Source organism: Amblyomma mixtum, chromosome 9 (assembly GCF_055824585.1).
Source record: "Amblyomma mixtum isolate Tamu chromosome 9, ASM5582458v1, whole genome shotgun sequence".
NCBI classification, from domain to species: Eukaryota; Metazoa; Arthropoda; class Arachnida; order Ixodida; family Ixodidae; genus Amblyomma; species Amblyomma mixtum.
In genome coordinates this window covers 108,679,038-108,699,035 of record NC_143020.1, presented here as the reverse complement: position 1 = coordinate 108,699,035, position 19,998 = coordinate 108,679,038, and the positions used below count along the sequence as shown (strand labels likewise).

The 19,998-nt window shown below is 47.2% G+C and overlaps 1 protein-coding gene and 1 non-coding gene across 3 annotated transcripts in view; both read right to left on the bottom strand.

The window, feature by feature from the left end:
* Positions 1 to 19,998, bottom strand: part of LOC149330647 (UDP-galactose transporter senju-like) — a 42,427-nt gene that overhangs the window by 3,780 nt on the left and 18,649 nt on the right. For both annotated transcript variants that reach the window (XM_089561282.1, XM_089561281.1), the window contains exons 3-5: positions 2,940 to 2,986; positions 1,925 to 2,064; positions 677 to 853 (exon numbers count right to left, since the gene is read on the bottom strand). In XM_089561282.1, coding sequence (XP_089417408.1) covers positions 677 to 853; positions 1,925 to 2,064; positions 2,940 to 2,986 — 364 coding nt within the window. The remainder of the gene's footprint in view (positions 1 to 676; positions 854 to 1,924; positions 2,065 to 2,939; positions 2,987 to 19,998) is intronic.
* On the bottom strand, positions 12,906 to 13,093 carry LOC149330648 (U2 spliceosomal RNA). The gene has a single exon (XR_016285890.1). It is a non-coding gene; the product is annotated as a U2 spliceosomal RNA (small nuclear RNA).

The window sequence follows — 19,998 nt, the reverse complement described above, 5'->3', positions numbered from 1 at the left end:
GGTTTCGTGCCCAATGTAACGAATGCACAGTCCACTGGCCCATGCCATCAGTAAATTAACTCACTGAAAACCATAAGCAACATGCTAAGCATCAGCATTTGAGGTGAAACAGGTTCTCCTATTCTCGAGCGTCATTGACACTGCTCCTTCAGGTATGCCCGATTTCTGTAGGCAAGGCATGGACTGCTTTTTCTACGCTTAATTTATGAGTCCTTTCATCAACAAGCATGCTTTAGCATTGCAAGAGGACATGTACAATCGGCTGCAAAAGTGTGCGGGACGCATGTTCTCGAGAAAAAAAATTTACTGTGGCTGTACCTCGCAAGCTAGTTGCATGGCATTGTTGCCAGCAGATAGAGTATGACCGTCCTCTCACACCTTGACGCATTTCAGGAGACTGGATTACATAAATTCACTGAAATAAATTTTTTTCTGCACATTCACATGCCACAAAATTTTTGCTGCCAGTGTGCATGATGGCACACCATGCATGAGCCATGCCAACCTCATGAGAGAAGAATGGCACAGTGGGGATGCAAACTCTTACATATCATTGGTGCAAAGATCTTATGGCAGCCATGTTACTCAGGTGGTGTTCACATGTTGTAAGGCAACACCCGCTATGATGCAACGAAACAAGAGGCGAAACATTTCGCAGGAGCTCGCCACCACTCGCCTGCAACAGCAGCAGCAGCATGTGACCGCTGAACAGACTGCTGAAGAGTCCCGCTGCTTTCCCATCGGCCGACGGTGCCGACTTTGACGGCAGGCCAAGGTGCTTCACAATGCAGCCCGCCGTCAGCAGCAGCAGCGAGAGCCACTGCTTTCTCGTCAGCTGCTTCTTGAACAGTACCTGCATCAAAGACAGGCATGTTGGTCACTGCGTGGGCCCTGCACACCTAAGCAACTGTGCGCTACGCATTGCAGCATCTGTACTGGAAGGTCACGCAGATACATGGTTGGTGACAAGGTGTGAAACTTTGGTGCGCATAATAGCACTTGTTGCTTCTGACATGTCCCTTTGAAAGAGACGGCTACCGCAAACAAATGCAAAAATGTGAACAAAGGGTGATCAAAGGAAGTGAAAACAAAACCACGATTTCAACCTGCTTGCGTAAGCCCCGGCACTATGCTGCTTAAGGAACTGCATCTGCAAAAACTTCTGCACCGTGGGCTTAGTGCAATCTCAACTTTCACGCACTCATTGGCAGTAATCCCTACAATAAGCAGAACAAACAAACAGGTACAGCACATATCTTGGCATTCTGACAACTTCTGTCAATCAAACTTTAAGACAAGCACTTGAGAATGTGGCTCTAGTACAGCCATTTAGCCAGTGTGACTGTGTGTGATGACGTAGTCAGCAGCCCTCCAGAATTAATATAGGTACTAATGCCAGCAGTTCTCTGACACTCATGGAGAGATCAATACATTGGCAGTTTTTGTGCATCAGCTGAACTGAAATGATGGTTTATGGCTTATGCGGGATTAACATCCCAAAGCGACTCAGGCTATGAGGGATGACACAGTGAAGGGCTCCAGAAATTTTGACTACCTGGAGTTCTTTAACGCGCAGTGACATTGCACAGCATACGGGCCTCTAGAATTTCACCTCCACTGAAATTCTACAGTCGTGGCCGGGATCAAACCTGCATCTTTTGGGAGAGTGAAATGAATCAGGCTCCAACGCATGACTACATTTCAGCTGTCTAGGAAGGTTTCACCACAGCACTACGTACTGGCTGGAACCAAGGTCAATTTATTAACCGCTGCCGTTGCACATTGTAAATCAATTTAAAACAAAATAACTTTTTCCCACAGAATGGCATGAAAATTTTCAAAAAAATAACTCACTATTTTCTTGAATTTCATGAGAGAGAGATTTAACTGCACTTTCAGCAAACTGCAAGTGCGCCTTGGTTACCTGAAAGGAGAGGCCAGTGATGACGACCCTGAACTGAAGGAGCAAGTTGTATGTGGTAGGGTCGAACGCAGCCAGGTTCACGAATGCCAGGTTGTTGTAGAAGCAGTACAGCAGAGCGGGCACAAAGTACAGGAACAGCACTGGAACAGTGAGAAGATTGGCACCACACATCGTCAAACATCAAAACAAAGCGGACCGAGAACAGGAGAAATCAGAGTGCACAACGAATGCCAATTTGTTCAAGCCAACACATAGCATCTATAGTCTGATACAGCTCAAAAACCCAGGGGGTGAGAGATGAAAGGAAAATTAACCACGGCTTAATTAGATTAACCATGGTGTCCTGAAAATCCGTCGCCCAATTGGTTGGAGGGGCTCCTTTGAGGGGCATCTGCGGCTTCGTTCTTGAGTTGTATGTAGTACTCGAGTTGTATATAGTATATAATAGTATAGAGTACCCACTATAGTACCAAACTAAGCATGGGTTGTTTCAGCAGTTGAGAAAACTGACTAAAGATCTGAGATTTAAGCAGCTTGGACCTTCCTAAGACACTCGGCTGCATGGTGCTTGAAGCTGTACAACCTTAGTGCTTACAGTGCACTATAATCTACATGAAGAACACATCACGAGCTATAGTTGGTTTTCCATCACAACGAAAACAGTGCAAACTTCACGAAGGATGCAGAAAGGGGAGACGAGACACAGGTGCTGACTAACAACAACAAGTTGTTAGTCAGCGGCTGTGTCTCGTTTTCCCTTTCTGCATCCTTCGTGAAGTTTGCGCTGTTTTCGTTATAATCTACACATAACAGTAAGACTTCAGTATAAGCATTCAGAGTGGAAGCATCTCAATGAAGTGACAATTCATGCATGCAGGACTTGGAAACTATGCCTCTCTCCCAGTTCCTTTCTCACAACTGCAGCAATAAAAACTAGTGCATTCAAAATCAAAGAATGGATGTAGGAAAATATGTACACATGCTATACCTATATAGTATTAGTTCTATAACTCACCTTTCTGGTTTTTGTTGATTTCTGATAGCAAGGACTGGAAGGGGTGGCTGCAAATGAAACGACAAGAATATAGGAAGTTAAAAAACGAAAGATGCAATCAGCTTTCGAAACATTCAAAGCTTGGATGCAAGGTTTCTAGTGTGACTGAAAATAACCTCAGAAAATAAAAATGACAGATTGTATGTTTATTTCTGCCAACCGCAGCAGTACTAATTAAGTTCACATCCTAAAAAGCACATGCCACACTACCGTGGCAGTTGTTTAAAATACAAAGGTTGGTAGATGTATGCGCAATGTATATTTGGCATCTTTCAATGGCAATAGCAACAAATGGAAACGAAGCATGACATTTTCATTTCAGTCTTGGCAAAAGGGGCCCTGACTCGCAGGGACGGCTGGCTGCCATATATAGATGCCCATGGATGGGTTAGTTGACAGTTCAACTCCCATCCAACGCCTGACGCACGTTGCGACTATAGTAATTCTGTTCTAGGGACTAGTAGATTCTGTTCTAGGGACTATAGTAGATTCTGTTCTAGTGTGGGACTGGTTGTGTTCAAACCAGTCCCGACTTGTGTGACAGTTTTGTGTGACAGCTTCACAGACACACACTGACACATGAATCTGAAATCAACTAAATGAAGAAGTAAAGTTGCAAATGAATTACACATGGCACACAACAACACATCAGCACTAGATGATATATACAATGCTGTGCAATGAAGACCGTGCAAAAAGGAACCGCTTCCCCCCACCCTCTAACATCTCTTAGCTCGATAGAAGAAATTACTTTGGGGATGTCAGTGCATGTTAAAAATACTCAGGTGGTTGAAATTATTCACCTCCATCAGGGCACCTGTTTCTTCCTCATTTACTTCACTCCCTCCTTTATCCCTTCTGTACGGCATGGTTCAAGTGCCCAACAAGATATGCAAGACAGTTATTGTGCCATTTCATTTCCTCAAAATCAATTTTCAATTTTCATTTTTCCCTCCCCACAAAAGTCCTGGCTATATGTCCACTACAAATTCAGATTATTAAAAAAAAGATGGGCCTGCATGCACAAAAACTGCTAGATTCGTTACTGCTCTGTATAAAGTGATTTCATCTTCAACAACAAACAAACAATGCGATATTCTAGTTCTGTATGATTGGTTGGTTGGTTTAGTGGGTTTAACGTCCCAAAGCGACTAAGGCTATGAGAGACGCCGTAGTGGAGGGCTCCGGAAATTTCGACCACCTGGGGTTCTTTAACGTGCATTGACATCGCACAGTACACGGGCCTCTAGAATTTCTCCTCCAAAGAAATTCCAGCCGCCGCGGCCGGGATCGAACCCGCGTCTTTCGGGCCAGCAGCCGAGCACCATAACCACTGAGCCACCACGGCGGCAGTTCTGTATGATCAGTAAGCTGATATCTCTTAGAGCAAAAAGTGAGCATTACATTGAGCATGCCCCATAGCTGCATCGCAGGCCAGGCTAGACTGGGGTCCACAAGACAACACGCCAAGCAGATACACGGCATCATGAGCACCGCCACGGTGGCCCAGTGGTTATGGTGCTCGGCTGGTGATGCAAAGACAAGCGGGCTCAATCCCGGCCGCGACGGTGACATTTTGATGGAGGCGAAATGCTAGAAGCCCGAGTACTGTGCTATGTCAGTGCGCATTAATGAACTCTGGGTGGTCGAAATTACCGGAGCCCTTCACTACGGTGTCCCTCATAGCCTCAGTCGCTTTGGGACATTAAACACAAAAAACCATAAATAGGGGCTGTACTTTTCAGTCCAAACCAAAAGAAGAACGATAAAAGTAAGCCGAATTCACTTTATCAAATTCAGTTTTAACCAACAAAGGTCTGTGTTTTTGACATTGCAAGGCATAGCTTACTGGCTGCTGAATGCAAGTCACACTTATTTAAAGTTGAAAATTAACTACGCTACGTAGGAAAGCCAGGGGCATGATATGTGACGATTGTATCGTAGGATAAGCAATGCAGTTGTGTGACTTGAGATATTGCTCCGCTAGCTTACATGCTTCTTCAAACTGGGAAAAATAATCTCCTCACTGTCTTCTAGCTAAGCACTGTTTCTTCACTATCATCACCTGCTTAGAACAGTTAGTTGGTTAATTAGCTTAATCGGATGCATATAGAACATTGACACGAAACTGCAAATGGGCTACCATGACGATGCAGCAGCAGTTCTATCGCTGCCATCAACACGCAGACCATGTGATGCACCACCCTCACGCTCAAACCAGCAAGCAATTCAACGATAACCTAGTTCTTAGCAGCAAACTTACAAAACCATTTTGTCTTCATTTAAACTGAGTTTTAACTTTTAATGAGGGTGGCAGTTTTTACTACAAGCACATCTCCAGGTATGCTACCATTTTCACGTTAACTACTAGTAAACTGTTCAGGATGATAAATATACTCAAACAGACTTTAAATTTTGACGACATAAAATTGCTATATTAAGTCACCGAAACAAGTTAGTATTTTATTCAACGAAAAAAACCACAAGTAGTCTCCTGAAATAAAAGCCGAAAAAAGTCTGCCGAATTTAAAAAAAAATAAAAACAGAGAAGTCAAACCGCTAAATATAACCCGCAAACCCATGCATTTGCAATGGGCACAGGAACAGGCAGGTGCTTGTTCCTAGTGACACCAATGTATTTTTCTTATACATCCAGATAGGACAGCTCATCTGCGGAATGCACAAGATATATATGATATTCCGATGTTCATGGGTTGTCCCCCAGGACAGACCCAGCCATATGACCGCATGCGGTCGCCGCCATGCACCGTGCCATACACAAGTGCAAGATTTGGTTTTATGGTTTCATGGTCGTTTAACGTCCGAAAGCGATTCAGGCTATGAACGCCATAGTGAAGGACTCCAGAAATTTCAACCGCCTGGGGTTCTTTAACATGAACTGACATCGCACAGTACACAGACGGACCTCTGTGTGATGTCAGTGCACGTTAAAGAACCCCAGGTGGTTGAAATTTCCAGAGCCCTTCGCTACGGCGTATCTCATAGCCTGAGTCGCTTTGGGACGTTAAACCCCATAAACCAAACCAAACTAAAAAGAGCGCGAGACTGTATAAGAAAGAAATGAAACCAAAAAAAAAAATTTAAGCAGTGCGCACAATTTCACGCCCACTTAATATTAATAGCTGCGTGCGTTCGCGCACAATGAATTATGGGTCTTGATGCATATAGGCAACAAAGAAAAGCTATAGGCACGCGCATGATGCGTCAAACGGTTTGTTGATCGAAACAAATGAACTACGACCCTATTTATCCAATCTTGCACCTGGGTCCGTCACAACAGAGCTCTGTGCGAACAGCTGCGGCATTATGTACGACCGGCTAAAAGAGTGGCTGCGTGCACGCTTTCAATCAGTCCCGACGTGTGCGTCGAGGCAAGCATGTATGTGTTTGTGGATGTGTTCAAGCTAACACTGTGAGGCACAGGCTTGAACATACCTCGCACAGTCTGCGGAAATGCTATTTTGAAGTTATTTCTACAAATAAAAACAGGTTAAGACGCGCGAGACGCTTGAACTAGAAAGTGAAACAGTGGCTAAAGATAAACAGGAAAACCTCATTAATCCAGACTTCATTCAAGGAGCCAGAAGAAATGTCTGAATTATCTGAAGGTCTGCATTAAAGAAGTATAGACAAATTTTGGTTACATGGTTTTACCTTTATCACATGGTATATTTGCCTGCGATCACTAGATCATTTATAACTGAATTTATTCTCTCACTTTATTGTTTCGGTTTCTGTTTTACAAGCCGAACGCTGTATAGAATTAATATACTGAGTGCTGGCTATGATGTCAAAGGTCAATATAGGTCACGTGAGGCGCTCGTAGAAAACTGCAGTATAACCGCTGCTTCTTCACTCTAGATTCCGACTGCCCTGTTGTGCCTTTTTTAGGCGGTGCGGGCAGGTCAATATTAAATTTATTTATTTTCAACCTTCCCACACTATACTTTGTGAAACACTAGCTCACACCCCGCAACAACGCAGGTTTCCCAAATGAAGAACGAAAAGCATCTGATGATGGCATTCTCATGCCCGGCCCGAAGGAAGATCAATGCAGAAAAAGAAAGGGTATTTCAAAGCTTAATGCAAGAACATATTGGCATAATATGGCACACACTACAGCTAGGAAACGACAAAAACCTAGCACTACAGAGAGAGACAAGGAAATCTAAAAATCGCATAACGTCAACGCCAAAATACTTCACGGATAGTTTTGACCCCCGAAGTAATTTCTGCAGCCGTAAGGCAACAGGCTCAAAACAATTACATCATGACAATAACACCACAAAAAAGTAAATATATTTCCAGCAATAGCCGGGCCACCAGTTGCAAGCAAGAAGCTAGAACAAGTCATTTACCAACAATTATTCCTCATAACTGCGCGTACATCAACTGGAAGATCCAACCACTTTAACACAACCAGCAAAGAGACACAGCATTTCCACAAGCAACTAGGGAACCTCTCACCTCAAGTTCAAGGAAACCACAATTTACTATCCAACACGACACTGGTTGTGAAGAGAAAGCGACAGCCAGGTTTCAGTTATCGCATTGCAACCACTCAAGCAAGTTTACCCCAACCAAGATTAACCCAACGTTGGCGAAACAAGCTTTTTTGAAACCCAACGTGACTGGGGGCAGCTGTGATAGAGCACAGCCCCCAGTCACCCCTGAAGAAGGAGCCGAGCCAGCTTCGAATCGTTGGGTTTCAAATTAAAGACAGTTTTGGTTGGAGACATGTCAGAGCTTATTGTAAGTACACTACGCTATTTTTTTACCATACGCTATCTCATATGCCCATGTTATAATGGTACTACTTTCGGCAATGTCAGATTGTCACCTCTGTACTAATATCGCAGCAAGTGGTAGAGCTGCAAGGAACTATATAATACTGAGGTGGAGTATAGCAGCCGCTTCTCTCCTCTCTTGAGCTCTTATATTTTGTCTTGTATTTTCGCATTACTTCCTTATCATGTAACATAATTGTGTCCTGGTATCTTTTCGTTGATTGGTTGCATACTATCATCCCTGTGTTTAATTCCTCCTATCTATGGCTTACGTATGTACCTTTGCAACACTAAATCTCTAGTTGCTAACAAGTTAATGGAGTGCCTTTTGTAACTTGACTACTTGTTTTAAGCTCTGTGTTGTTTCAGTGTTTTGTCTGCTGCCCCTTGCTTCAAAGTAAATTGTTCTGTCAACCTGCCTTACACCTCATTCCTTTGATCAGTGGCTATCATACCCTAGTTACATGCTTGACTTAACCGTGGTTAAGCGCAACCACGGTTAGGTGGAGTTAACTTTGGTTATCGTGAACCTGCGTCCTCTGTACAAATCTCCTTCTTGTAACTTATAAACAATTTGGACGGGGCTGTTCTGGCCACTCTACACCCCCTCCAGGCCTCGGTGATCACCGTAGCGGTCGGCAGGCTGGCCCGATAGATATGCAAAATCGTCAACGTCAACCAACTGCCAGGCCCCCGTATACTGACAGTTAAGTAGCCGAAGCCACTGAACCTGCCAGGAAGAAAATCACATCCACTCTCCTTTGTTCTTCTCTTCCCGTCTCACAATGTTTCCTTATTGTTTCGACATTTCGATTCATACTGGGTGCTGCATTTGGTGGTGAGAAGAGGCAGACTAGCGCAGGAGACTGGTTATTCGACCAAATATTAAAAAAAAGTAACAAAGGACACTTTAGGCTACTTAATTACATGCTTAGAAGGTGAAAGCATATGTAACTTATAATTTCCCTTCCTTTCTAACGACACATCTAATAATTAGCATACAGGAGGCATAAGGCAACTTATACACTAGATTCACCTTTCTTCACGAAGATGCAATGCAATTTTGTGGCCTGTTGGGTGCATTCTCGCTTTGCAATCTCGAGGTCCTTTGTTCAATGCCCCGCACCTTGGCAAGAATTTTTTTTAGAGTGAAAGCACTATTAGCATTCTACCCCGCAAAATTAAAAGGCGGACTTGACCCCTCTGACACGACTGGCTTCTCCATCTACGGGAGATAGAGCAGCCGTGGTTGTATTTTTAAAGAAAGGAAAGGCTCATTGGCTCGCTGGGTCAGCGGACATCTCAATTACAGGAACACTGTACCGCAATCATGCTTTGAAGTACCTGGCAATGGTGTCCACAGTGCTGCCAACCTCCGGCGCAACCTCTCCCTCAATTTTGCAATTGAAAATTCCCTAGATACGAAAAATAGCGTTCAATTGTGAAAAAATGTATATTTATGCGTAGTTCAGTAGCAAGTTTTATCATGCAGCTACCCTATTACTAGACGTTGATAAGCACATTAGCTGTAAATTTATATTGAAGGATCTAAAATGAAGAACTTCTAAATGAAACTACAAGATAAACCCTTATATAGAGTTCTTTGGAAATTACAAATTAAAGGCTCTATTGTGTATGTGTTTTTTTTTTCACTGCATGCAAGATATTAGTAAACATGCGTTGGCATGTGGAATCAAATGAATTTTTTCCCCTCAAGTTGTGTCGGTTTCGACTTCAGCCGAAGGATACCACGTGCAAAATTGCTGGAGGTCGCTTGAGGAGTGTACAAAAACTGCTCGTCCATTTGCTGTGATTGCTCTAGAGGATGGCTGATGTAACAATTGAGTCAATTAAAACAATAAAGCAGTGATTGTTACAGCTTTTGTACGCCTCATGTGACCTCAACTCACTTTGTTAGTCCTGGTGGAACTGGGAATTATGGTTTACGGTTTTGGGGTGTGTAATGTCCCGAAGCGACTAAGGCTATGAGAGACGCCGTAGTGGAGGGCTCCGGAAATTTCGACCACCTGGGGTTCTTTGAGTGCACTCACATCGCACAGTACAAGGGCCTCTAGAATTTTGCCTCCATTGAAATTCGACTGCCGACGTCGGGATCGAAGCCTCAATCATCTTTCGGGTCAACAGCCGAGCACCATAGCCACTGAGCCACCACGGCGGCAGAACTGGGAACTGTCCTCCTAGTTAGACTAGCTAAGATTTCCAGCAAGGCACTCCTTTCTCAAAAAATAAAAATGATGCCCTTGTTCTTTCCTAGTTATCAAAATAAGCATGCAGATATGCTAACTAAATAGGAATTTCACGTCGTGCAGTGAGCTCCAAATACAGCGTGAGAAAAGGGCGCGCGTGTTCCACTGGCCACGTCAGGGACCATACGCGTCCGATTACGTCCATGTAAAAGCCGGTTCGCATGCAAGCGACTGAAAATTGAGCAGCGCAGTGCTGCGAAAAATTTGTAATTTGTTGGAACATCGCCGCTCTGACTGCTGGAGCCGCCGCGATGGCTCTAACAGCTTTTGCGCCGCAGCAAAAAAGTTCACAAGCGTTTTCACTTGCTTGTGAACCACTTACCATCCAAAACCTTCGCCCTATTTCGCTAACCTCATGCCTCGGGAAGCTCCTCGAGCATGTTGTGTTAGCGAGACTCACAAGTCACATGGCGGACAACAATCTTTACCCGCATAGCATGGTGGGATTCCTCCCCCATCTATCCGCACAGGACGCCATGCTGCAACTCACACACGACCTTTTTGACCCGCTTCTTCCATGGCACACCAAGGCAGTCTTAGCTTTGGATCTTTCCAAAGCTTTTGATCGCATTGAACATCAGGCGATCATGACTGCCCTATCCCCATTGAATGTGGGTGTGTGCACGTATGCCTACATTCAAGCATTCCTCACTGACCGCACAGCTGAGATACACTTCGGCCCTTTGTCTTCCCCCTCCTACACGCTTCAGAGTATCGGCACCCCTCAAGGGTCCGTCCTTTCCCCCTTTCTCTTTAACATTACCCTCATCCCCCTCGCCCGAAAATTGGCAACTATTCCCCACCTGAAGCACACTCTTTATGCCTACGATATCACCCTGTGGACCACCCACGGCAGTGACGGCGGCATAGAGAACACCTTACAGGAAGCAGCCACACTCACCCAAAATTATGCACGGACCATCGGACTGTCTTGCTCCCCAGAGATGTCCGAACTGCTCCTCATCCGTCCTAAGAACCACCGCTGTACCCGCTCCCCCATTGTCACTGAACTGAATGGTGACCCGGTACCTGAGGTTGGCACCCTCCGTGTATTGGGCCTGCACATCCAGAACGATGGCAAAAACACCACCACCCTCAAGAAACTCAAGCAGGTTGTAGGCGCGATATTGCACCTCATCTGAAGGGTTTCGGGACATCACAGAGGCATGAAGGAGCGCGACCTATGTCGCCTCATTCATGCCTTTGTCCTCAGCCGTGTGCTGTACATGCACTACCCCATACTTACAACTATCCAAACATGACATAAATGCTTTGGATGCTTTGATTTGCAAGGCATTCAAGGTAGCACTTCATCTTCCCCTCAACACACCCACAGACAGATTACTAGGCCTGGGCCTCCACAACACGATCGGGGAACTGGTGGAGGCCCACCGACAGGCCCAATACATCAGGCTCACACAAACCTCCACAGGTCGGTATATCCTGGACTCCCTCGGAATCAGAATACCGGCCAATGACCCAACCCTCCTCGCCATCCCACGACCCCTTCACCAGGAGCTCCTCATCAGACCGCTCCCGAGGAATATGCACCCGACCCACCATGAGCAGCGCCACAGAGCCCGTGCGAAGGCACTCCATCGAGCGTACGGCCCGAGCCGGACGCTGTATGGGTGGACGCTGCCTGCACGGGTGATGAAGCGACAGCAGCTAGCTGTGGTGGACTCCTCTTTATCCGCCCTTCTCACACTACCTCTCCCTCCAGACACCTCCCCAGAAGCTGCAGAGGAAGCCGCCATTGCACTTGCTATCACCCGCACGGAAGCCCGGTACATTTTAAGTGATTCTAAATTTTGCTCGAGGCCGAGTCCATGTCCCTGCTTTTGGCATACTAGACTCGCCCGATGCACCCCCGCCCCGCCAAGTGGAGCTGATATGGGTGCCCGCGCACTCCGGGAATCCCGGAAACGAGGCCGCCAACCTTTTAGCCCGAGGTTCTTTAAACCGGGCTCAGGTGCCCTCGGATCGGGGATACACGAAGGAGCGCATGCACCCATTCAGCGAGCTGACGCAGGCCTACAGAGCCTCACGCCAGCTCTACCCCCCGCCCCACCCCTCCCTAGATAACAAATACGCAACGCTCTGGCGCAGACTACAGACACACACTCTTCCCTCACCCCTTACCCTAGCCCACTATCATCCCTCCTTCCCCACTCCAGCATGCGCCCTATGCCCAGAACCCTTCGCCTCTTCCCTCCACATCCTTTCCCTCTGCCCGGCGGACCCTTCCCCGCGGGACCTAGAAAACCTCAAGACCTGGGAGGACTGGGAGACCCTGCTGCGCTCGGAGGACCCGGCCGTGCAGACCATCGCAACCGGCCGAGCTGCCAGTGTTATGGACCTTAGGAACATAAACACTTGAGTGCAGTGGGGTCCTGCGGGGACCCTGGGGCGTGCCCCGAATTCCTTGTACAATAAAGTTTTCTCACTCTTGCTTGTGAAACAGGCTTTACTCGAGCACGCGGCAGTGTTGTGCGGGCCTCCAGTTGTAGAGAAAAAACAATGAAAATGCTTGTACTGCCTTCGCAATTTCCCTACATTACACAACAACTCTCTTTTCCCCTAAAACAACGTCCAAATTCTCCAGAGCTAGAAAACCCTCTAGGGTTGGCAGCACTGAGTGTCCGCCGAGGAAACCACCGAGGAAATCATCATTCCTGATGATTTCCTCGGTGGTTTCCTAAACCCCACGCCGGATTTGATTGCGAATGGCCGTAAATGAAAACTCAAACTCGGTATTTTCGAACTCCAACATCGTAATATACATAGCATCACCCAATATTCTGCATAGGGAATGTATATCTGATTTTGGATTATAATATTGCCCCGCGAAGGGGGCATGGGCCGTACCCGACAGCAGTGCAACGTCGGGACAACCCGTGGCGCAGCAGGAGCAAGCTCCAATACTACGCCATCGCACAAAAATTTCTCAATATCAGTGACCCAAATCGGGTCATATCAGATATTAAGCTGATAAGAACAGATACTACACATGATCTTAGCCAAAAGGCCGAGAAGCGATAACCCCAAATTGCTTTTGACCCAGACCACCTCCAAGCTGACCCACACAGTAGTACCAGTTACGCGCACAGTCTAATAGAAAAAGGAGAATCACCAACTCTCACTAACGCAAAATCATACATCTTGTAGAAAAAAGCGACCGATCCTGAAGGTATCTGTTATTGCCACCACTAACAACGGCCTCAGGAACGAGGATCGCTTATATAAATATCGACACAAATATCGCCGGCCGGAGACAACGTGATCTTCGCGGAGACGCCATATCTCCGCGGAGACTGAATAGTGGCGGCACCTGGTGGCAGCATAGGAAACTATTTTGCCACTTAGTCGCCCTCCAGACGACCCCACTCGGAAACCTGGCCATGGGTAGCAGTGCAAGGTCATTGCTAGCGCTCTGTCTAGGATATCCCTCCAAGGGCTATCCTTTGCTTTGTAAGGCCCCCCCCCCCCCCCCCCCCCCTTCAGGGAGAGAGGTCCCAAGTGCCATGTAAGGGGCTACGCCCGCAATGCTCTTTGGTCCTATTTAGAAAATTCTAACACATGTTGATGTGCGTTCTTTTTTTTTTTTTTCTTTTTTTTTTCATCACTGTGTGATTCAGTTCTTATGTGTTTTTTTTTTTTCTCTTGGTTGCTCTAGTGTGTGTGTGTGCTGGCCGTAACGTTCCGCAAAATGTTAGATGCTGTGTTTAGTAACTTTCGAAGCCGGGATTTTTCTTGATTTTTTGCGGGGTTTGCTACATGGGAATTTTTTTTTCAAATACCTCATATTAGCCTTTTCTTTTTTTTTTTTCGTTCCTCTTATTAACTTGTACCTGCCTTCTTAACTTGTTTACTTCTGTTTTCAGCCGTTTGTATTCTGTGTTGTATATCTGTTGTTTTCTTTGATGAATTCCCCCCTATGTAATGCCCGCATTGGGCCTTTAGGGTATTGAAATAAATAAAATGTTTCCACCATCAGAGAGAGAAACCAAAACGGAGAATTTAGCCGCAATTTAAAAACCATTGGCATGCTACTCTGCATGAGAAAGGGTACTTGAAAGACAAATACGGAAGGAAAGCGGTGCAGAAAAGGTAAAATAAAAAAATTGGAAGACGCTGGAGTGGAACGCGACAGCATGTTGCAGCGCTGCCAGGGAGTACAAGGAACCGAACGCCATCGCCCGTTCAGCGCGACGCTTTGCCCGTTGGAAAGCTTTGAAGCAACGTATTTTTGAGGAGAGGAAATCAAAGTAATTGTCTCAATTCTCGGTGGACACCCGAACCCACCCGTCAGGAAAGGGAGGCAAGTGGGAATGAAAGGAGAGAGAGAGAGAGAGAGAGAGAGAGAGAGAGAGAGAGAGAGAGAGAGAGAGAGAGAGAGAGGGGTGCCGTAGAGAGGAACGCGACAGCGTCATGCAACGCTGCTAGGGAGTCCACAGAACGTCATCGCCCGTTCGGCTCTAGGCCTTGCCCGTCGGCAAATTGGTTTTTGAGGAAAGGAAACGTACCTGTCTCGCATATCTCGGTGGACACCTGAACCTCGCCGAAACGGGAAGGGAAAAAGATGGGAGTGAACGAAGACACTGCATTCACTAGACGCGCCTTTGCTCATTCCAAACCACCGAGCTGGCACGGCGCTCGTCTCGCACTCAGGAGACCCTTGTTCGATTCCCCAGCTCAACCAATTCCCTACTAGGTTTTATTTCTTTATTTATTTTACTTGGAGCATCACTATACTATCCCTTTAATTGGTTGCAAGGTTACTAGCGAAAGTACAATTGGCCCCGTTTGAAATTCGCGCACTGTGACGTCATGAACTTGCACACCGTTCCTTTCTTGGCCGAGCCAGAGCAGAAAGGGAAATTTTGCACGTTTTCACCGTGCTGCTTTTTCGAATCCGCTGATGGCAGGAAACGTGCCTTCAAATTCAATGTCAGTGACGAAAAAACAACGTGTGATGCTCACGGAAGCACTGACTATGCGCTCTTCTCGAGCGCCTGCCTGCCGCAGTCGGAGCTATCCGAGAAAACTTTGCGCAGAATAACACAAGACGGAGGTTCTCCCTCCGCCTTGTGTTATTGTGCGCCAAGTTTCTCCCTCCGTCTTGTGTTATTCTGCGCAAAGTCGTCTTGAATATGTCGCTACACCAACTGGCCCAACGTTCTGCTCTACTGTTTCGGGGCTATCCTTGGTGCCGTCGGTTGTCGTCATCACTTGGTCAATATCTTACGTAGTATCGTGGGCGAGATCTCCGGCGCACTCTGAGCGTTCTGTTCCTGAATCGGATCCGAAAAAGCTGAAAATTCAACCGCGAATATCTCAATACCTGTTGCACTTAGGGACATGCAGCAAAGTGTTGGTTTTGGTTTTATGGGGTTTAACGTCCCAAAGCAACTAAGGCTGAGAGACGCCGTAGTGGAGGGCTCCGGAAATTTCGACCACCTGGGGTTCTTTAACGTGCACTGACATCGCACAGTACACGGGCCTCTAGAATTTCTCCTCCAAAGAAATTCTAGCCGCCGCGGCCGGGATCGAACCCGCGTCTTTCGGGTCAGCAGCCGAGCACCATAACCGCTGAGCCACCGCGGCGGCTGCAGCAAAGTGTGTTTGCTTTCAATCAGTACAGTCTCCAAAACTGCGATTGCAATATGCAGGATAAAGTGAAGAGTTAAAAAGATAATTAACAAAATTTGGCTAATTAATTAAATAAATTTGACCGCTACGTCCACATCTTGTGTCCGCCAAGCCGAATACACATTCCGTGAAGGCGGCATTCACAGTACTGCCAGCCCCTCTTAAAAAAAAAAAAAAATCTGTAAACGGTTTAAAAAAACATCCTGTATACCAAACACTCAGAAAAAAAAATGTGTGATACATACGCAGACGCAGCTACAGACGCAGCTACAGACGCAGCTACAGACGCAGAACAGAAAGTTTTTCCATTTGATGCACTGAAATCGATAAAGAAGGGAAAAAGCCTCATAATGGCTGAAAGCATCATAGCCGAAAACGTCACTGACGTGCTCAGCGACGCCAAGCTCGCTATAAAGAATTGTAGACGCAGTATCACAAGAGAAGCGGCTTACCTCTTGATGGAACACGAAGATAGAATCCTCGACAAAGAGGAAAAAAATTACCGAAGACACTTTGGAAATTCTAAAGTGTGCTTGGCGAAAGCCTTGTGGTCAACCCACTGCCGCTTCCCCGAACCGCTTGGCGCCGCTTTGGAGCCATGCGTCTCACTCATAACCACTCACAACCTACAATGAGATCACAACAAGGAGCAAACACTAACCAGAACTCTCCCACCACCACATAAATGACACCAACAGGTAGCCTAAGACAAATACAGACAAACACTCCAATCCGAACTACTTTGCTAAATTTATTGACGGAATAAATCCTCTCTGCCGCTTTTGAGGGGAGAATCTATAGCCATATTACGAGCTTATACGAGTTTGTACAGACGAGCTTGTATACGAGCTTGTACAGACCTACCGAGGACATCCTACCAGATCCCTCACAGGAAGCCCATGGGACCTTCTTGGGACCACCGAGGACCAGTACACGCAAGCCAGGGTCCCCCAGTGGGCCAACCGAGCCAGAAGTCTACACGGCATCTGAGCAACACCCAGCGGTCCCAAAACCACTTCCCCTTTCCCTTCAATAAAGTTTATTCCACTCCATTCTTCTTTCTGAACGGGTCCCCAGTCGAAACTCAGTAAACCCTTGTGTTTTTAAGCGTATGTCAGTCTACTTAATAAGTATATAACTTCTCGTGGTTCATAGTGCATTCCTCGCAACAGTTATACATATATACAAACACTCTCGGGGCGACGGGGCGAAATGCGTTGCCGGCTGCCGGCACACATCCGTATCGAGACTGTTGGCTTATCAGAGTAATCAATGAACTGTAAGTGCGTCGTTATTGTCTCTTTGTTTGCTTCTGTTATCTAGACAAAGACAGCAACTACTCTTGCTCATTTTGCCATTTGGCATTGCTTGTATCTGTATGTGGCCAACAACCCATTATGAACTATAGATTTCCGTACCATACTACTCCGATCGGCCAAACAGGATGTTTTGTTGTGCAATTAACTATAACGTTCGAAAGCGAAACAATTTTCCCGGAATTTCGTATATCGTTTATGCGCTAGCAGGAAACAACTACACTGCTTGGTCAGCATGCTTAGGTGATAGTAACTTTTCGCATTTTGCTTATTAATTCTTTATTCATTAATAAAATCCAGTGTATGTTCTCCAAGCCTAGCACTAATTTGCTGTTTCTAACTTCTCTAACCTACCGCCTCCCCCATCCGCGACCATCGTGTGTGACCCCCTGATAAAAGTTCCGCGGACGCATTTGGGGCCTACCTAGAGTCACTAATCCAGTGATTTTAGGCCTATCTACCGACACATGACAACACCAGAAGCGGATTTAGGGGAGGCGGGGATAGAAAAAGAGGTCGCCCCCTCTCCCAAGTGAAGTATTTTACTTAGGAAAACTATACTGGAGCCCTTTTTTTTTTTGCGAGCGAAAAAGTTCAAGAAATACATGGTCCAACGGGGCCGCCTTCTCCAGGAACGACCCATAACCTCAGCCCCCCCCCCCCCCAGCAAACACCTCCCAGCTCGGACCTTGCCATTCAGCAACAGCTGATTAAACAAGCCCGGGCGGCAGCGATAGCCACTGGGGTCCTGAAATGACACCACCCGTTCTGCAACCTTTCATTTTCTTATTTTCTCTTACTTTTTTTCAATAAATGTTTTCAACAACCAGCACACTTGAATTCCTCGTGAAGTATCTGGACTCGATTTTATTAGTCGGCGCACGGTCAGCAAAGTGCCGGACTACGAGCTGATGATACCTCCCCCCCCCACACACACACACACACACTTTCTCAACGCCCCCCCCCCCCCCCCCCCCCCCCGGATACTGAGCAGTGCTTCATGAAGGCACAAGACACAATCCGTAATAAACAACAGTCACAACAAAAGCAACAACAGCAACCAAATCACAAGGGAACTGCGAGCAGTAAGGACTCATAGTGAACAGCCAGCTTCCGCAATGCGAGTACAGCTGCCCTTCTCGGCCGTATTTTTTTGCCACAGCAGCCAGCGACCGCCAGCAGCATCACGCCAGAGCTAGGCCTATACCAGAAACGCATCTATGGTACACGCCGGGAACACTACGCCGCAGCTAGGCCTCCCGTTTTCTCTTTTTCGGGAAATCTGAGGAGTTAAATTTGACGAAAAGCGAATTTTGACCTCGTTCCGGGTAATTTTAAGAACCGAAATTGTTTCCGAGCTGCACGAAAATAGGTCCTAAAATAGGGCATTTTGGGCTCATAACTCAGGGGATTTTCGGTTACTGCACGGAGCTCCGGGTGGCTCGCTCACAACGCTGCACAAAGGCGTCCAAATTACCGACTTTAGTTGTCACACCCAGAAACTATGGACAAGCGCACACCATGTTCGGTTTTCGCCCTCACAAGTCTGCACAGGATATACTTCTGCAGCTTCACCACGACATCTTAGATCCTGTCGAATGTCCCCACAACGACAAGGTGGTCCTGGCCTTGGATCTTAAAGGCGCATTCGACAACGTCAAACACGAAGTAATCCTGGACCACCTCAGTAACACCAACTGTGGCCACAAAACATTCAACTACATAAAACAATTTCTTACAGACCGTCAAGCCTACATACGCATACAAGATGCGGAACACGGGCCATACACCATCGGCTCGAGGGGAACACCTCAAGGCGCGGTCCTGTCTCCCCTCCTCTTCAATTTGGCAATGCTTCATCTTCCCTCCAAATTGTCCTCTTTGCCCGGGATACATCACGCTCTTTATGCGGATGACATTACAATCTGGGCCACGCAAGGTAACCTGGGCCACATGGAATCCTGCCTGCAAGCAGCGGCGACCCTAGTCGACGACTACGCGGCCTACTGCGGACTCCAGTGCGCCCCATCTAAATCAGAATTTGTGCACATACGTCCCTCCCCTCGGGACACAACTCCGCTTTTCATCAGTCTCCCCTCGGGACCGATCCGGGAGTCCAAGGAGATCCGCGTCCTTGGTCTCTTCATACACCACCAACGCAGAGTCGACACCACCCTAGCCAAACTTCGCACGGTGGGAGACCAGGTGGGCCGCATGGTCCGCCGGGTCTCCAACAAGCGGGGCGGATTACGAAGCAAGGATGCACTGCGGCTTGCCCATGCTTTCGTAACGAGTAGAATCCTCTACTCAACCCCCTACTTGCACCTGCGCAAACATGATGATGACCAACTGGAGGTCATCCACCGGAAAGTCATCAAGCGGGCTCTCGACCTCCCGGTCACCACGTCCAACCAGCGACTTCTGGCCTTGGGCGTGGTAAACACATTTCGGGAGCTTCGAGAAGCCCACTTAGTCAACCAATACACGCGTCTTGCACAGACCACGTCCGGTCGCCGCCTCTTGGACCGGCTACACATCAAACATGACTACCATATTGAGGAAAGGGAGAGAGTGCCAGAACCCTGGAGACGCGCCCTCCGGGTCCGACCCCTTCCCCGCAACATGTCCAGAGAAGACCATAGCGGTCGTCGCCAGGCGCGCGCGGAAGCGTTGGCGCGATACTATGGTAACCAACAACATGTGTATTACGTGGACGTTGCCGGCCCACACCACGGGGTGTGGTACACGGCCGCAGTCGTACACAACACAAACACAGTCAACGGGCTCACTTTCAAAGCCTACAGCGCAACACACGCGGAGGAGAATGCCATTGCTCTTGCTCTCACTACTCCCAAGTCGAAACACATCATCACCGACTCGCGAGGGGCCTGTCGGAACTATGAGTTGGGCTGGGCTCCCCCGCTTGCCTGGCGCATATTGGAATATAGCTGCCGACGCGAAGATCCAACTCCACGCA